Source organism: Diabrotica undecimpunctata, chromosome 3 (genome assembly GCF_040954645.1).
Source record: "Diabrotica undecimpunctata isolate CICGRU chromosome 3, icDiaUnde3, whole genome shotgun sequence".
Taxonomy (NCBI): Eukaryota; Metazoa; Arthropoda; class Insecta; order Coleoptera; family Chrysomelidae; genus Diabrotica; species Diabrotica undecimpunctata.
Genome location: NC_092805.1, coordinates 36,923,819 through 36,943,125, shown reverse-complemented (window position 1 = coordinate 36,943,125; position 19,307 = coordinate 36,923,819). Strand labels below are relative to the sequence as shown.

At 31.9% G+C, this 19,307-nt stretch overlaps 1 protein-coding gene and 1 long non-coding RNA gene across 2 annotated transcripts in view; both read left to right on the top strand.

The window, feature by feature from the left end:
* The window catches only part of LOC140435556 (uncharacterized), a 31,220-nt gene extending 29,130 nt beyond the window's left edge, over positions 1-2,090 (top strand). The window contains exon 3 of the mRNA XM_072524305.1: positions 1,852-2,090. Coding sequence (XP_072380406.1) covers positions 1,852-2,010 — 159 coding nt within the window. The 3' untranslated portion in view covers positions 2,011-2,090. The remainder of the gene's footprint in view (positions 1-1,851) is intronic.
* Positions 2,091-11,548: 9,458 nt separating this feature from the next.
* Positions 11,549-16,106, top strand: LOC140435555 (uncharacterized). The gene is made up of 2 exons (XR_011950171.1): positions 11,549-11,684; positions 15,857-16,106. It is a non-coding gene; the product is annotated as an uncharacterized lncRNA (long non-coding RNA).
* Positions 16,107-19,307: the final 3,201 nt, after the last annotated feature.

Genomic DNA, 19,307 nt, shown 5'->3' with positions numbered 1-19,307 from the left:
GGAACTGTAATAACGGACCAACTAGATCCAGGCATAGAAATAAAACGTAGAATAGCAATGACTAAAACTACTTTTATGAAAACGAAGTCATTTCTTTGCAATAGTCATCTCAGTTTAGATCTAAGACAAAGAATGGTTAAGTGCTATGTTTGGTCCGTACTTTTGTATAGTGCAGAAGTGTGGACGCTAAAAGTATCGATCATGAACAAAACTGAAGCATTGAAAATGTGGGTTCATAGACGAATGCTAAGGATACCTTGGACAGCAAGGAAAACTAATAAAGAAGCACTAAGGAGCGTCAACAAAGATAGAGAACTGCTAAAGACTGTTAAACATCGAAAAATGTCTTATCTGGGACATATAGTAAGGGAAAGTCAATATAAAATATTACAACTGATCCTTAAAGGCAAAATAGAGGGCCGTAGAGGTGTAGGAAGAAAACAAGTTTCTTGGTTAAAAAACATTCGTGAATGGACACAGATATCAAATGTAGGACAATTATTTCATATTGCAGAAGATCGAGAAGCCTTCGCAATGTTAATCGCCAACGTCAGATAATTCTGATATGGCACGCGAAGAAGAAGACTCATCACATATTTATAGACTACAAAGCAGCCTACGACTCTATAAATACAACAGAAATGTTCAAAGCAATGAAAATGCTAGGAATACCAAATCAGTCGGTAAATTTAACAAAACTAACTCTTGAAAAAGTTGAATGTAAAGTACGAATTCAGGGGGAACTTGTGGACCTTTTAAATCTAGAGTGATGATAATGATATTGGCCCAACAGATTAACAAATACAAAACTATGGGAAAAAAGAAAACAAACTAGCATATCTACTACAGTCAAGGAAAAAAATGGAAATGGATTGACCATACTTTGAGAAAAGATAAAAGCAGCATAACCAGACAATCACTTGAATACCAACCAGAGGATAAAAGAAAGAGAGGAAGACCAGACAAAGAGCTACAACGAGAAAAATTGAACTAAGGTAGGGCGAAATTAAAAACAGAGCAAGAAATAGAAGAGAATGGAAGGAGTTCCCAGTTTATACAGAAAATAAACAAGAAAGAATATGCGCTCACCTTGTCAGCAATCTTACACTTTTGGCCAAGAGACGCATAAGCGCCCAATACTCTACAAGGAGGGATGGAGCTAGAGAGAGAGGGAGCTAGAGAGAGATTTAAGCAAGTTTTATGATCTTACTTTGATTGCAATTTAACAACAAAATATCGGCTAATTAAGTGCTATATAATTCTGATTTTGCTTTATGGAATAGAAACTTTGACTCTGTCGAACGCATAAGATGCTGGATGCTTTCGAGATTTAGTGCTCCTGATGGATACTGCGGATCTCATGGGTTGATCAAGTATCGAATTAAGAAGTTCTCCGCAAAATGAATAAAGAATGTGAAGTGATCATCATGATAAATATAAAGGAACTTAAAGTACGTTGGTCATATTATGAGAAATAATAATAGATACGGTTTAATTCATTAATTCAATTGATATTGAAGAAAAAGTGTTTGGTATAGGAGGCTTGGAAAGACGAACTGTTTCCTGGCTCCATAGGCTAAGAATTTTGTTTAATCCGAGATGGATAGGCATCGCAAGAAGAAGACGATAATCTTAGTTACACTTTCTTCGTATGTGGTATGAAAACTGTCTAAACCAATTCTTATCTTCCTCAATTCCTCCTTCTTTTAACTTCTTCGTTGTTTACTAATCATGTTTGATTTCACATCACTTACAATAAAAAAAAGACTTTTGACCAAAATTGCCTTTGACATTTGAAGAAAAGATTTAGCTATCAAAATGTATTGTTTTACGTTTTTATATAATTTTTAGGGCTCAAACGATGCTCAAAGCCAGGAAGCTGCTTCTGGAAGAGGACCTCCAAGTTCTGGGGAAGTTCCTGGAAGAGGTCCACCAGACATGCCTCCAGGCCAAAACAAACAATCGGAGGCAACAAGTAACGGAACTGCAGAAGGTACTCCAAGCAAATAATCACTTCTAATAGAATAAAAAAAATTGTTTTGTGATTAATCTCCAGTTTATTATATATACAATAAAGCATATTATGACATTGTTATTGTTTTACTAAATCGCTTTTCTATGGCATACAAACCAAGGCCACTAGAATAAGTACGTACCACTACTACAAGTGTAATTCTAAATAAAGAAAATTAGATCTTCAACATCATTGTCTAATAAGGCTCTCAATTTTTACTAGGGTAAGGAGGCCCGCCTTTTCCCTCTCTCTCTCTCTCTCTATCTCTCTCTCTTTCTCTCTCTTTCTCTCTCAAACTCTATCACGACCGATTACACAGTGATTATTCGAGCCAACCAGTCCACAGTCTGTTTAGTTTTCGTCCAACTTTCGCTATCCTTTCCATCACGCACGTGAAGAAGAATAAGAAGCACTTGTTGCCATACCGATACCACGTAGAGTATAAAGTGAACCACTTCTTTAAAATTCCCCTTTTGGAAGTCGTTGGTCCTCCCACGTTAAGCATAATCCTTGTCAGCACCACAGCCCTCTCCACTGCCCTGTAAAAGATGTATTTAACGTGCTCACTAAAAGCCTTGTATCTAGGACTACTTTTAACCACTTTACTTTTTTGAGAGGTGAGATTCTCTACTTCCAGGACAAAAATTATATGGCATTTGCCCTAGGACTCTTGAGTATGATAGATTCAGTCTTCTCGGTCGCCAACATGAGGTCTCTGCTTCCCATCCACGTCGTCACTTTGTTGAGGCCTCGGTTTCCTCTATATAAAATTTAGTTACCAAGATGACAATTAAATTTTATGGATAAAAGTCGAGAAAATAAGCTGATTTTACAAAGGGATTTAAAACTACAAATTATTGACTAACGAAAATCATAAGAACAGACTAATTAATATCGCATATATATTAATTCAAATTCGTTCCTTATAAATACGGAACTACAGATATTCCTCATATGTAAAATTATTACACATTAAACGATGAAGAGTTTTTAAAGAAAACAAAATGAACGAGGCCACGTTACTCAGAGATGTGAAAATGGTTCTTTAGACATTTTCACTAGTACGTAAACTAAAATAGAATTGGAGAGAAAAAAAAGAAAAGAATACAATATAATAGCTTCTAGGGTTTCTTTCTAGGGTTAGTCAAATAAGTATATGGAATTATAAAAAAGACCGATATGTAAAAAATAATCAACTACAAATATGAAATGAAGTCACCCGAGAGAAGATTTAAATATATAAATGAATTCTGAACTAAGACATGTCTTTTTCTTTTTCTTTTCTAAGAAAAAATATTTTCCTTTCTATTGAATTGAAGTGACATGACAGAATTCACAAATAAACTTAAGCTTCGAGCAGATCATTTACTTTTCATCAGCTACCATGTTTTTCGAACAGACAGATTTGACAATGACAATGATGTCATACGTACTGGTTTATAAAAAAATATTTATTAAATAAACATTGTTTATAAAGAAATAAAGACAAAATTTGTTAAATAATATGTATTGTCTTTAAATGATTTAGAGCATGCATCACTCTATATACTCCATAACGGCATCGCTTTGTTCCTTTTTGTACATGTGTCATAAAAATAAGCGATTTAAAAAATTGATTTACTAATTAAGGCACTTTTTTCAATATTTTCGTATTTTTTCAATAACTATATTTTCTGTGGTATTTTTTATCTTAAAACAAGTTTTAAGTGTCTTTGTGTGTCTGTTCGAAAAAATTGGCTGACATTATTTTTTTATGAAAAGTCCTAGGGATATTTTATACTGTTCTATGTCAACGGCACAGAACAGACTGGAGTCGAATACGGGAAATAGAATATAATAATTGAAAGATTAAAATTAAAAAATAAAGATTATATAGGATATTTAGTTGATCGAAAAGTTAGGCGCCAACTATTTTTAGACTAAAAATATTAAAATGAAAGAGAAAGTCAATAATTAAATAAAAATCGAAATAAATTCTAAAGTAAAATAATTATTTAAAGGAAAGTAACAAACATGTGGCATTTATAACGTTACAACTTAGACAAGGAAATAGAGAGGACAGGTAACTCTCATTTAACAAACCTTCGAAAAGTGAAGCCAGTTTCCATGAGACCGCCATGTTTTGGTGCCTCTACGTTGCCCATTACTACCTCCCCCAGGGTTACCAGGTCTACTGATTTTTTAACTTCAATTTACTGATTGACTGAAACACTATATTGATGTACTAAAAAATGCGTACCTAATGATAAAATCATGTTCAAAAAGTGATCACTATGTTGTCAGTGTTCAATTATACATTTTGAAAAACATCTATTTATTGATATATATATATATATATATATATATATATATATATATATATATATATATATATACTTATTATTCTCAATCTGCTGAATAAATGAAATATGACCTGGCGACCTTTCTGGTGCCGGTTTGGCTTCAGTCAAGTCCATTCGATTACGTGATCCCTCTCTTTCCTTGTCTAAGCGTTACAAGGTATTTTACTGTAGTTTGACTCTTAGAAACTCTTCATAAAAAGGAATTTCTGCAACAGGAAAAATAATGACAAACCGATTTAAAATCAGATGCTGAAATGAAAAAGGTCAGACGAGGGAGCATAAATTTACGAGCTAGGCAGAACGGTAAAATATGCATTGTCAAATGGATCGATAACCGATATGTACTACTGGCGTCAACAAAAATACATAATAACGTACCTTTGGGTGAGACAAAAAAGTTACTCTTAAGAAGATAAAGCTTACATTTATGTTGAAAGACGTAATATTGTTAAAAACAACAATGGATGACTGATAAAATATTGAGACTAATGGAAAGCAGACGAAAACAGAAAAATAAAAATACTGAAGAATACAATAAAATCCATAAAGAAATCAGAAGAAAAACCCGGGATGCAAAAGAAAAATGGTACAGCAACAAATGTCTTGAAATAGAACAACTACAGAAAAAGAATGACACGTTTAATATGTACAAAAAGGTGAAAGAAATAACTGGAAGATATAGATCAACGGCAAGTAGTTTACTGGAAAAAAAAAGGAAATATTATAGTCAATGAACAAGACAGATTAGAGAGGTGGAAAGAATATATTAAGGAGCTGTTTGATGACGATAGAACCGAAATTCAAAACGAAAATATATCGACTGGTCCAAACATAACACTCGCTGAAATGGAAAGAGCTATAAAGCTATCAAAGAATAGAAAAGCAACTCGACTATAAGGGTAAACATTCTCTTCTAAGCCTCTTCAATAAAATATACGAAACAGGACATATACCAACAGACTGGCTACTGTCAACATTTGTCCTCCTCCTAAGTGCCTTCTCTGTTGAGGTTGGCGATCAATATGGCAAATTTCTCTCTGTTCTGGGCTTGATGAATTAATTCATTTACATTTACATTACATCCACATTTCAAATGAATTTAATTTGTTGACGTCATACTGTTTTAATGTCCAGGTCTCACAGCCATATAGTAATAAAGACCACACATAACACTTTAGTGTTCTCAATCTTATTGAGACTAATAGCTTGGGGTCACAGAGCATTTTACGCATATTCATGAAACCAGATCTTGCTATTTCAATACGTCTTCTAATTTCTTTTGAGTGGTCTAGTTGACTATTTAGTTCTCTGCCCAGGTGTATGAAGCTTTGGGAACTCTAAAGGGTGATACCCTTCAGAGTTCCCTTGTCAACATTTGTAATGATACGGAAAAAAATAAATGCCAAACACTACTGAAAATTTTCCTAAAAATACTGCACTAGAGAATTTACAACAAAATAGAAGTACAACTAAGTGAAACACAATTTGGTTTCAGAAACAACCTTGGAACCAGAAAAGCACTCTTCAGTTTGCAGGTCATGGTTCAAAGATGTAGGGATATCGAACAATCGGTATATATGTCTTTATCGACTTCGAAAAGGCCTTTGACCAAGTTAACCATGACAAACTTATAGGTGTCTTGTAACAGTTGGGAATTGATGACCGAGACCTACGTATTATCAAAAATTTGTATTGGCATCAATGTGCAAACATACTAATTGGACACAACCCGACGGAAGCAGTGGAAATACGACGTGAAGTGAGGCAAGGATGTATTCTATCGCCTCTGCTATTCTACAATATTTCGGTCATATAAAGAGACATCCAGAGAGGTATAATCTTCTACACCCATAATACAGAGTAAGATCGCCGGAAGGAGAGGCCTAGGCCAAAGAAGAAAATCCTGGCTCCGAAATCTCCGAGAATGGTATCAAGAGACCGCTAATTTATTTAGAACCGCCGTAAACAAAGTTATTATTGCCAATATGATCGCCAACGTTCGATAATCGGACAGGGTACTGAAAGAAGAAGAAGAAGATGACTTATACTTCAATAAATGCAAAGAAAATAATAAAAAATACGTTTCCAAAATTATTTACCGTCATATATTTGGAAAACAATTTAATTTACCTTTCTTTCACGGGAAAAAGGATCTTTGTGAAGTATGCGAGAAACTCAAAAAAATTAATATCATCTGAAGATTAGTCAGCTCATATTGCACTGCATGATGAAGCAAATCAACTTAAGTACAATGACAAGGTTAGTGCAAATACAGATACCACTTTTATAAGTGCAACATTTGATCTACAAAGATGATCTCTCAAATGTATTACTATTATACAAGGAAGATATGTGCCTACAATGTGACTAAAAGCTGAGAAACTCAATAAAGCTTATTGCTTTTCTTAGACAGAATTAAATGGTCAAAGGGGAAGTTGTGAAGTAGAAACTGCTTTACTGTGCTGGATTAAAAGTATTCCAATTGCTATAAAAGAAATTAGTGTTTTTTCTGACAGCTGCAGTGGATAGAACCACAATCAATTTATGTCTGCCCTCTTTCTGTGTATTGTACACAGAACACATGCAATTTGATATTGTCCAACATAATATTTTGGAGAAATGGCACACAAACATGAAGGTGGATACGATGCATTGTGAAATCGAAAGAGTAAAGAAAAATGTATGCATCTTTACACACAATGACCTGTTAAACGTTTTTTGACTTGCACTCTCCAAACGTAATAAAAATAAAAGTTACAGTTCCTATAACGTTCACGAATTAAGATTTTCTGATTTCATAGACTTAAAATCTCTTGCAAGCACCTTGATTAAAAATAAAGTCAAAGATGAAAAAGGCAAAACAGTTAAATGGCTAAAAATTAAATGCATGAGGCATGAAAAGGCCAATCCAGGATGTATTTTCTTTAAATACAGATCCTTAAAAACTGAGTTTCATGTTCTTCGGGTAGCTGGAAAAGGAAACCAACAGCAACTGTATGTGTGTATCTTCAGCCATTTTCTAAATCGTTATTACCAATTACGGAAAAGAAGAAAAAAGTTTGTTTAAACTCGTAACAAGTAACATAATTCCGCCTGAATATTATATTGGTACAGGTCTTTGCCTGTGAATAATACAGCGCTTGATACAGTTCCAGAACCAACAGTGTCAGATTCAGATAGCAATATGGATGTTAATTAATATTATTGTATGTAACTAATAAAAGTCTACATTACAGAAAATATTTTATTTTTATTTACATCGGTAGTTACGTTTCTTTTGCTAAAGTTATGTCAGGTCAAAGTCATATTGGTTAATTTTATCTTAGATCAGAAGTGACCAAGTCATATTTATTGCATTTTTATTAATTTTTGATAAGAGCTATATTATTAGCAACTACACTATTTGCTTCTAGATGACTAAGTCCACGAACATAAAATTTTAAAAACTGTGTAGTTATCATGTTCGATTTTATAGTTACTGTGATGTATGTAAATAAGTAAATATTCGGAACGCACTCAGGTTGGTAACATTCTAAGAGTGACGTGACGGGCAGGTGCAAGGAAGAGGAAATAAAACCACCGATAAAACCTCCACTCTCCAGAGTTAACCTATCCTATAAGCCCGACCACGTGTCACCACAGTTACTTCTAAAACTTTGACCTTCATTTTCTCGAAACTACCTAAACATGACTTGGTCACTTTTGGCAGTATGCCGACGATATGTAAATTACATTTTAAATGCTTTAAATATTGTAAAGCGAAACGACACAATGTCGATGTTGGAAAATTTACTTTAAGGGAATACAATGTCTCCTACTCGAAACTACACCAGCATCTGGGATATGCAGAAGACATCAGCCACCAGGTGGTTGGTTGAAATAATTATTTGAATCTGTTTTTATTCATTGCATTTAGTTTTTGGCCCTTGCATCCACATATGTCTACAAATTATTTGAGAGAATATTCTTCTTAAAATACTGGAGTGTACATTTGTGTACAAAAAAATTAGTTGTTATCAACTAAAGCCTCGTTGACACAATCATAGTCTTATTTTTAGTCGGAGAGATAGAGCCGAAATTTTGAACTGCTCAGTAATATGACATTTGTCTATTGGAATATATTCATTATAACTGGGTTAAGACTTTGCCTTACAGGCGGACGCCCCTCGTGGTACAGGGGGTGGCTATACAGGGATGAAGTTGTCATTTTTTTTCGGAAAAATTAACGATCGATAATATGGCTGAAAATTTGCCCAGAGTAAGATCTTGGTATAACTAGACGAAATCCCAAAGGGCGGACGCGAGAGTGGATACATAAGGGGTGGCGGACAGGGGTGAAGTTGCAATTTTTTGGGGAAAAATTAACGATAAGTAATATGTCCGCCATTTTCATGGCTCATTATTTAGCCCCTAAAAACTCTAAATCTAAAAGGGCGGACAGCTGGGTTGGTACAGAGGGCCATAAAACGGGGTCAAATGTACCACTTGCCTGCGCATTTTAGGTCTCGGTAACAATTTTCAAACTGATTTTATTATGATATTTTTATACCGATTGATTTGAAAATTTGTATGCTCACTCCTATTACTATTCTGAAAAGCGTCAAGTAGAGTTTTCCTCAAAATTTTCCAAAAAAAATTACGTAAAATTTGTAGAATCCTTTTGATTTTCTGTAAGTTATAGCATGATTTTTTTCCAAAAATTTTCAAACGATTTTTCCGAAGAAAAAAAATTTAGAAAAACTTTTCTAAAACATTTGATAAAATTCTACGTCATCGTCTGAATCTTTTATAGAATATTTTGTAGTTTTAAAATGATTTTATGATAATGTTTTTTTTTTTCAAACTAAATTCATATTTACTTTACAAATCACATTTTTTTCTTAAATATGAATATTTTACGAATTAATTTTTAATTGAATAAATGTTTGATATTAGAATGAAAAACAAAAAAAAATATTTTCAATATAATAATCAATTGAAATTATCTGATTATTGATAAAAATTAATTATGAAACCGGTTAAGTAATTTTATTAAATGAAAGTAATTTTATAATGTTAACTATTGAATATTTTCGGTATAACAAATAGTAATTTTACTTATTTTTTATTACAATAAAAAGGTTTTTAAATTTATATTGCATAAATAATGGTTGTTCAGATATAAGAAAAATTTGATTTATTATTACATTAATAATCAAATACAAAATATATTATTTCTACTTATCAATAGGTAAAATTCAATTTGTAGAATTCCTTTAACATTTTACAAATAATTATTAATAAAAATCAATTTAATAGTGGAATTATCAATTTTTAAGTTTTGAAATTTACTTTGTAGATAGTTTCAATATTTTTTTTAACTTTCAAATTGATTGAATTTTTTTTTCATTGGTTAATTATAACTTTACAAATTCTGATTGGACATTAATTTTGCATCATTATTATTTTAAAATATTAAAATAATAATGATGTAAAAATCAAAATAATGCTCGTTCCATTTAGATCAGTAATTCTAGACGCATGCGCTAAATTTTGACTGTTATTCATTCTTTTTTGGGCATTGGACCACCTGGCCATGTCGTTATATTGTATATATAAGTGAAAGCAAGCATCGATGAAAGATACATCTCTCAAAAATAAAACGATATGGCTGATCAATCCACGTGTTTGGATTGTGTCATTGCATTTTTAAAATAAATTGTGATGAAAAAGATTCAGTGAATACCAATAATGAATAATAAATCAAATTTTTCTTATATCTGAACAACCATTATTTATGCAATATAAATTTAAAAACCTTTTTATTGTAATAAAAAATAAGGTAAATTACTATTTGTTATACCGAAAATATTCAATAGTTAACATTTTAAAATTACTTTCATTTAATAAAATTACTTAACCGGTTTCATAATTAATTTTTATCAATCATCAGATAATTTCAATTGATTATTATATTGAAAATATTTTTTTTTGTTTTTCATTCTAATATCAAACATTTATTCAATTAAAAATTAATTCGTAAAATATTTATATTTAAGAAAAAAATGTGATTTGTAAAGTAAATATGACTTTAGTTTAAAAAAAAACATTATCATAATATCATTTTAAAACTACAAAATATTCTATAAAAGATTCAGACGATGACGTAGAGTTTTATCAAATGTTTTAGAAAAGTTTTTCTAATTTTTTTTTTCTTATCGGAAAAATCGTTTGAAAATTTTTGGAAAAAAATCATGGTATAACTTACAGAAAATCGAAAGGATTCTACAAATTAGAGTTTACCTCAAAAAGTTACGAAAATTTTCATTTACGGAAATTTTTTTGGAAAATTTTGAGGAAAACTCTACTTAACGCTTTTCAGAATAGTAATAGAAGTGAGCATACAAATTTTCAAATCAATCGGTATAAAAATATCATAATAAAATCAGTTTGAAAATTGTTACCGAGACCTAAAATGCGCAGGCAAGTGGTACATTTGACCCCGTTTTATGGCTCTCTGTACCAACCCAGCTGTCCGCCCTTTTGGATTTAGAGTTTTTAGGGGCTAAATAATGAGCCATGAAAATGGCGGACATATTACTTATCGTTAATTTTTCCCAAAAAATTGCAACTTCACCCCTGTCCGCCACCCCTTATGTATCAACTCTCGCGTCCGCCCTTTGGGATTTCGTCTAGTTATACCAAGATCTTACTCTGGGCAAATTTTCAGCTATATTATCGATCGTTAATTTTTCCGAAAAAAATGACAACTTCATCCCTGTATAGCCACCCCCTGTACCACGAGGGGCGTCCGCCTGTAAGGCAAAGTCTTAACCCAGTTACAATGAATATATCCCAATAGAGAAATGTCATATTACTGATCAGTTCAAAATTTCGGCTCTATCTCTTGGACTATTTGGCCTAAAGCACTGCGTAAAATAGTAAATTATTATTAACTAACACAAGCTGCAATGTCGGAATTGAAGAGGATACAGACAATAATTATATAATTTACATATTGTATTTCTAGCTCTAGTTAATTATCGTCTCCTTTTAATTAATAAAATAACTGTTCTACACATAATACACCTAATTTAATATAATAAAAATGTTTTTTTTTTGCATTACTTCATGTAATGTGCAATTTTAAACAATTATTGATATATATGATTAGATTGGTAGATTTAAAAAATAGTAAACAGGATATGTACTACTTTGGGTATAATTGTTATAAATAATAATTTAATAAGTTTTATTTACTATAAAAAGGTGTTAGTTCGAATGAGAATATATCAAACGCAAGCAAGATGAAATACTTTGTGTTCATATGTGCAATCTTCCTTATTTTGGTAAGTCTATTTTTCCTCAAAGCTAAATGTTTTTTATGTTTATTTAAACACAAATTATATAATATTATATATAGTATATTTAATTGATTTTGATATGTATAATGTCTATTTTATTATCTATAAACAATTCAATTATATATTATATTTGAAAACTTCCAGTGAAAAATCTTTACTATTAGAAAAAAAATAATAATAATAAATAACTGATATCATTGAAAGTTTGAATTTAACATATCAAAACTTAGAACCTACTAAAATTTTTACGGACAAAACCGGCAAAACCACGCAAACCAAAATTGATTATTTTCTAACAAACTATTTTGTTAGAAAATAAAACAAATTTGTTTTACAAATAAAACCATAAATATTAAATCGTTTGAAATTCGTCAGATTCAACCAAACTAACCTTCCAAAAAAGGCTTAACCATGAAAATTTTGAGCTTGTTTATAAAAGTCTTGATAATATCGATCCTGTAGGGTATTTTTAAATATTTTGTTATATCCCATTGAAACTAACGCGAAGCTTCTTACTAGGTATGTTTTCAGTAAAAATCTAAATAATATTTTCAAAATTGATAACATAGTATAAAAAATAATAAAGTAATTTTATTATCTATTTATTATTTATATTTTAAACAAAATACTTAATACTAAAATAATAAAATAACAATTCCATAAATTATTATGTTTACTTCTAACGCCACCTGCTAACGTATCAAAAAAGTTACGCTGTATATTTCGTCTGCATTTTTGCCATGCATAGGGGAAGTGCGGGAACAGTGTTACAACTTTTTTAATTCGTCACAAAGTTGATGGACATGAATATTTTAAGTTTATTTTTATCATTATATGATAGTATATAGTTTACTTTGTTTTTTGATAAAGTATTATAACATTACAAGAATAAGGTATGAAAGTATAGCATGACTTTGAAAATTTGTCATTTGTAACACTGTACCCTGCGGTAGTGTACAGTGTTACAATGTACATGGAACAGTGTTACAAGGCATAAAAAACATGAGAAAGGAGAAATTAAATACATAAATGATTAGGAAAAGATGTATTGTTAATTAAAACTATGAACATAAGGCCTAAATGTCAAAATTATCAAGATATTCAACATAGAGAAAAAGTAAATTTGATAAAACCTATTCAAGTGAATTTTTAAATTTTGTTAAATCGATATTAAAAACCAGCATCTCAGATGTCCGGTTTGTTCCACCTGCAGCAACTGGTGGTGGCAATTTGTGTATAATATATTCCTTACGAAAAGTGTAGGATTGTTCAGTTTTTACAAATTTAAACAGAGGCTTAATTCTCTTTATGTAGACAATCACATATTCTTCCCCCAGTTCCTCCTCGACTAAACCCACCGAAAAAATATTACTTTTAGGCTCCCCTTCAGCAACAAGCACATAATCGCCAACTGAAACTGATGAATAATCCATTTCCATTTCTTCGCCTTCCAAATTGTTACTAGCATTACTTTCAGCATAAGGAACTTCGCCTTCTGATTCCTCAGAACTCTCGGCATCTTTTTTCTCCTTAATGATTTTTTTCTTTACAGCCTTCGCTTTCTTTCTACTTCGTTCCAATAATTCATTTACTAATTCGTCCTTAATGGGAGTGTCTGTTAGCACCATGGATTTTCCTTTTTTCCTTCCTGTGATGTTTGTTTTCCTTGGTGGGGCTTTTGGAAAGGGTCTAACGAGTTCAGGTGAAATTAAAGTTGTTTGTTTGACCAATACACTTGACATAGAGGGTCTTTCTTCTTGTTGGTGCTGTATATTCCTAGGAGGGGTAGATGAAGGTATTACAATGCGAGGTGAAGGCGAAAGAGTTGAAGTGGAAGGACTAGTTAGAGACTTTGAAACTATAGTCTCATGATTCGAATCTGTTACATGTAATGTATGCTCATATGCTACGTCACAAGGAACTTGTGCCGAGGTAGAAGGCTGAGGTTGATCTCTGTTTGAAGTCTGCAATGAAGTTGCTGTAGCCAGAGAGCGGCCTGTCACACTGGATGACAAAAAGTCATCGTCTGTAAATATATTTCGATTTAAAGGCCATATGCCTGTCGAAGAAAACCCATTGACTATGTTTGAGATAGAGAATTCTTTAGGAAATGCTTTACCAAATAGAGCAGCAACATCATAGATGGAAATGACTTTTCCAGGGTTGCAGATCATCTAGTCGTTGCAAGCAGAATTATAATTGGATTTTAAGCTTTTATAAACAGTTTTGTCAAGAGGTTGAAGTTTCGCACTTATATGTGGTGGCAACGTAACCATAATTATCCCGCTTTGTTTTGCAAATTCCAAAGAGCCAATTGTGATATGCGATTCGTGATTGTCAAAAATTAGTATCACGGGGTTTTCTTTTGAACACTTAACATGTCTTTGGAAATGAATCAGAACCTCAACAAAAATTTCCCCGTTCATCCAACCGCTCTTTGTTGCACTGCCACTTGAGCCTGCAGGGGCACCAAATAACATTTGATTTTTGAAATGTACCCTTGGGAAAACTAAAAATGGTGGAACAGTGTTTCCAACAGCATTGATAATACAACAAGCGGTAATCAGCACTCCTCTCTCGCCTGATGTTACCTCACCAACTTTTGTCCTTTAGCAGACAGCACATTCGGTGGATTATGTACCGTGGTGATTGCAGTTTCATCCAAATTATATATCAAATCGGGGGATATGCTATCTCCAAATTTTCCATATACTTTGATTAAATTTTTGAAGAAAGCATTTACATTAGTCCGATTAAAGCTTGTGGCTCTTGATAAGCTTGTTGCTTCAGGTTTGCGGAGAGACAATATGGGATGCCTCTTACGAAATCCCACTAACCAGTCTATTTCCGTTGAGTTATTAGTATCCCAGTTTTTCGGGATATTTAGGCCATTGCGAACCTGACACATAAAAATTCCAAGTAGACAAATTTAAATTTTTGTAACAATTTACTTACAGCCAATTGATAGGCTAGTCCCAAGGTATCTTTGCGGGTCAAACCATGATGTATTTTACTTGCTGTTATTAAATATGATTCGAGTTCATCTTCTAACTCTTTGGAAAAAATTTGATTTATTTTGTAATTTGGTTCAAATTTTATTGATTGAGGATTTTCTGAATTTTTGTATTTATTTATGTAACGTTTTAACGTCATGTGACATAATTTGTATTTTTTCGCTGCTCCTCTAATGCTCATTTTATTTTGAAGGACATCAAGAACAGCTTTTTTGAGAATCTTCTCATCGGTTTTTAAGAGGGTTCTTACACCTTTGCTTTTACGTGGCATTTTCTCACTAAAATAAATTTGTAATCAAGAAATTTATAATTAATTGTTTTACTAGGGGTACAGTGTTACAAGAATTTTTGTAACAGTGTACCCTGTAACACTGTTCACTTTTGAACGCCAATGCACATAGAACTAAATTTTTAGCGCAGTAATGAAACATAGGTTATGGTTTTAAGTGTAAATCCAATAGAAATATATTTACTTTCCATCCATAATATTAAATTAATGAATTACTAACGTACTTACCCATATACTAATACACTTAGATCTTAAAAATTTTACTTTTCACAGAACAGAAAGCAAATGTAACACTGTTCCCTTTGTAACACTGTTCCCGCACTTCCCCTACGTACCTGCAAAAATTTGGTCCGAATGGGAAAATAAGCGTAGACGAAGCTCAACGAAATGATTTATTATGATACTGATTTAAAAATAATTCAATATAATATAATTTAATAGAAATACTTTAAAAAGGATAATAAAATTGTTTTTATTAATGTGGTCAAACAGTATTTAAAATATTATACAATCCCGTTAATATACTAAATTAAAGAAATTTTTTTCAAATGAAAAATTATTATATATGTTTATGTTACTTCTTGTAGGAAACTATACCGGTTGTACACTGAGGTTCAAGTATATGTATACTAATTTTCAGACCTTTAAATAATTAATAAGCAAATTCATGTATTTTTAATAATTCTATTCCAATGAATTTATTGGCCTAAACATAAATACCTTTTTTAAAACTTCGCAACCTTATTAATAATTTTCTAGATTGTCTTACACAATCTTGTGATTTTGCAGGTATAAAAGATAATATAGATAAACTTCTTTATTTTATACATTGCTTCTAATGTATTTTCTTTTAGGGAACAACAATGGTCCAAAGTCAAAAGCAACAAGGTCCACCTGGTGGAGGAGGCAAAGGCAGTGCAGGAGCAGGTGCTGGCTTTGACGCAGGAATGGGCGGAGGTTTCGGTGGTGGTTTAGGTGGAAGCGTAGGAGGTAACGCCGGTGGAAGTGCTGGAAAATAATGAAAAATTATTATTAACAAACTTTTGTTTATTTTATTAAGTTGTTAAAAACAAAACCTAAGAATAAAAAATTCTTATAAATATCTATTCCGTATTTTAATTTAAAATTGATTCTTTGATATCAAAATAAAATTTTTGCAAATGCCAATGAACCTCTAAAAATCATACGAGCAAGCTAAATTTTGCTGAAAATGTCAATTTTGAGACCTTAAAAAGATGCAAAAAGTTTGCCACTCCTACACTGGTTCCTTATAAGCCCCCCTAGAGGAGGGGGACAAAACAAAATAAATAAGAATAAACAAAAATGTTTATTATCACTTTTTCTGTAGAATGAACCGTTCTCTCAGAAATAACGTTTATAGCGACCAGAGATTTTGATTGACAGTTCAATTTTACTCGCATGAAATCAATTTTTTAAATAAAATTTATATCAACTCAACGGTAAAAATTCTATACATTTTGATCAGAGTATCCTATCGGGGGTTTTAGGAAGAAGCCCGGGGGTGGCCAACTTTTTTGCATCTTTTTTGTGATTGACATTTTCAGCAAAATTCAGCTTGTTCGTATGACTTTTAGAGGTACAATATCTGATGACTGAACTAGAAGTTATAAATAGAAATTAAAAAATATCCGTAAAACTTAGTATAAACCTTTGAAAGCATCACACTTTGATGAACCGTATCTTGGTTACCGTTAGTCCTAGAATATTTTACCATAGACTATTTTAAAGTACAGAACATAAGCTTTCCTTTAATAATGCTTATACCTAAATGTACAAAAAAAAAGTAAACATGAGAAGTTTAAAAAATAGCTATAAAAAAATTAAAAACCTTTTTAATTGAAAATAAAACTGGCATAATGCTTATTTCCGTAACGCACATTGCAACTAAAAGTTACTGAAAAATGGTGGAAAAGCAGTAGAAAACATTACTAACTACAGGTAACTATAAAGTAGATACCCACCTGCAGGATACAAACATAGTAATTGAAGACTGGGGTGAACTAATCACCATATCATTATTATACTGCTCTCCCAAGCACATAATAAAAACTTATCAATTTTCTGAATTTTTTAAATCACTTGGATCAAGGTTTCTAGCTAGTGGTGATTACAATGCGAAACATTATTAAACAATAATACAATACAATAACCTAACCTAACAATAAACCTAACAAAGAGTTACATCCTTTACAGAAAAAACTGAAAAAATGAGAAAACTTAGGAAGACATGGCAAAACAATCGAATACCAACCAATACAGTTGCATTTAACAAAACAGCAAAAGACTAAGTGACCTCAAAAATGCATTAAATTCAAAATACTTAAGAAAGTTAGATCACCAGAAATAATCATTAGAAACCACAGATTACAGTCTTTGTAAGGCTGCCAGAAGACTGTTACGACCACCACAACATACACCACCTACCAAAATGAATAACGGACAATAAGCACGCACTGATGACGAAAAGGCAAATATATTCCTTTAACACCTGGAAATTACCTTTACTCCATTTTTCTTTGACAACCAGAAGAAGAGGAAAATATTCAGATATACTGCCCATATCAGGTGTCTCTCGCTATTAAACCTTTTGGAATTGTCGAAATTATTAACACAATACTCAATACTAATAAAAAGAAAGCTGGTTGAATGAATTGATAACTAGATTTGTCATGTGTCAAATACCACAAAATGCACTCCTCATGTTAACACAAATCTAGAACGCGGTATTAGGATATGGATATTTTTCTTCATAATGGAGAGTTGCTCAAGTTATTGCAATCCATAATATAGGCAAGCCTTCAGAATCCGTAACTTTATATAGACCCATTAGTTTATTACCAATTCTTGCTAAAATTATTGAGAAATTAATAATAAAGAAATTAAGTTTTTCCTAGAAGAAAAGTACTTAGTTCCTGGCTATCAATTTAGTTTTCGACAAAAATAATCTGCAATTGATCAAGTGCACAGAGTTATTAATATTATAAACCAGGATTTTGGAGGAAAAGCGCTGTTGTTCTGCAGTTTTCTTGGACTTCGCACAAGCTTTTGATATGATAGGCTTACAGGTTTGTTGTATAAAATTAAATAACTATTATTTGAATACTATAGGATATTCAAATCCTACATAACAGTCAACAGATGGCAAATGAAATACGGTACGGTATAAATTTAGAGGTCTCAACAGCAATGAGACCTATAAATTTCGGCGTACCTCAAGGTAGTGTGCTTGATCCTCTCTTGTACCTATTATACATCGCTGAGCTGTCTTCTTCGGATCAGTGTTCCTTAGTAACATTTGATGATGACACCGTCATCCTTTCGTCCCACAAAAATCCCTTCGAAGTATCTAGAAGTTTACAAGACCACTTAAATACCATTCAGTTTTGACTGAGAAAATGGCGAATCAGTGTTAATAAAAGTAAATCAAACTATGTAACTTTTACAATTAAACGTCAGACATGCCCACCTATATATTTAGATAAACAAGATATACCTCAACCCGATAGTGCAAAATACCTCGTCATTCATCTTGATAGACGACTTACTTGGATAAACCACATCTTTACTGGCTACTTAAAAGATCTGAACTATCACTAGAAAATAAAATATTATTGTATAAAGTAATTTAAACCCGTCCGAATCTATAGCATTTAACTATGGGGTGTACACGCAAATCAAATATTGAAATCCAGCAGACGTTCCAATCGAAGGTCCTTAGTCAGATTATTAATGCATCATACTACGTCCCTTACGAAGTTATACACGTGATCTTTCAGTGTGTGTTGTGCGCGAAGTAATAAAAAAGTGTAGTAGTAGGCATTTAAAGCGGTTAGGAGTTCACCCAAATTCTAGTGTGGTAAATATGCCGGACAACAGCAGGGAAGTGAGAAGACTTAAGAGACACAAACCCTTAGACTTACCAGATGGATTTAATGAGTAAATTGTTTTAAGAAAATCTTTTAAATATTAATTTTTGTTAAATTTAATTACGACGGTACCAGCACTGACAAGTAATCTTGGCTTATGTTATTTTGAATTATCAAATTTAATTAATATTAATGTCCAAACAGGACAGATTGTAAATCTTTACTTGACAAATAAGAAAAATGTTTGAAGAACTGAATTATGTGTCGTTGTAAATTGAAAATATGTCGTTTAGTTTTGTAAAACTTTTATACACACAGCACTAGTTTGTTTTGATTGAAAAAAAAAACATTGAGAACTGAAAGAATGTGCCAAATATTTAATGTGTTTATGTGAGGGAGATCATGTTAAATAATATAG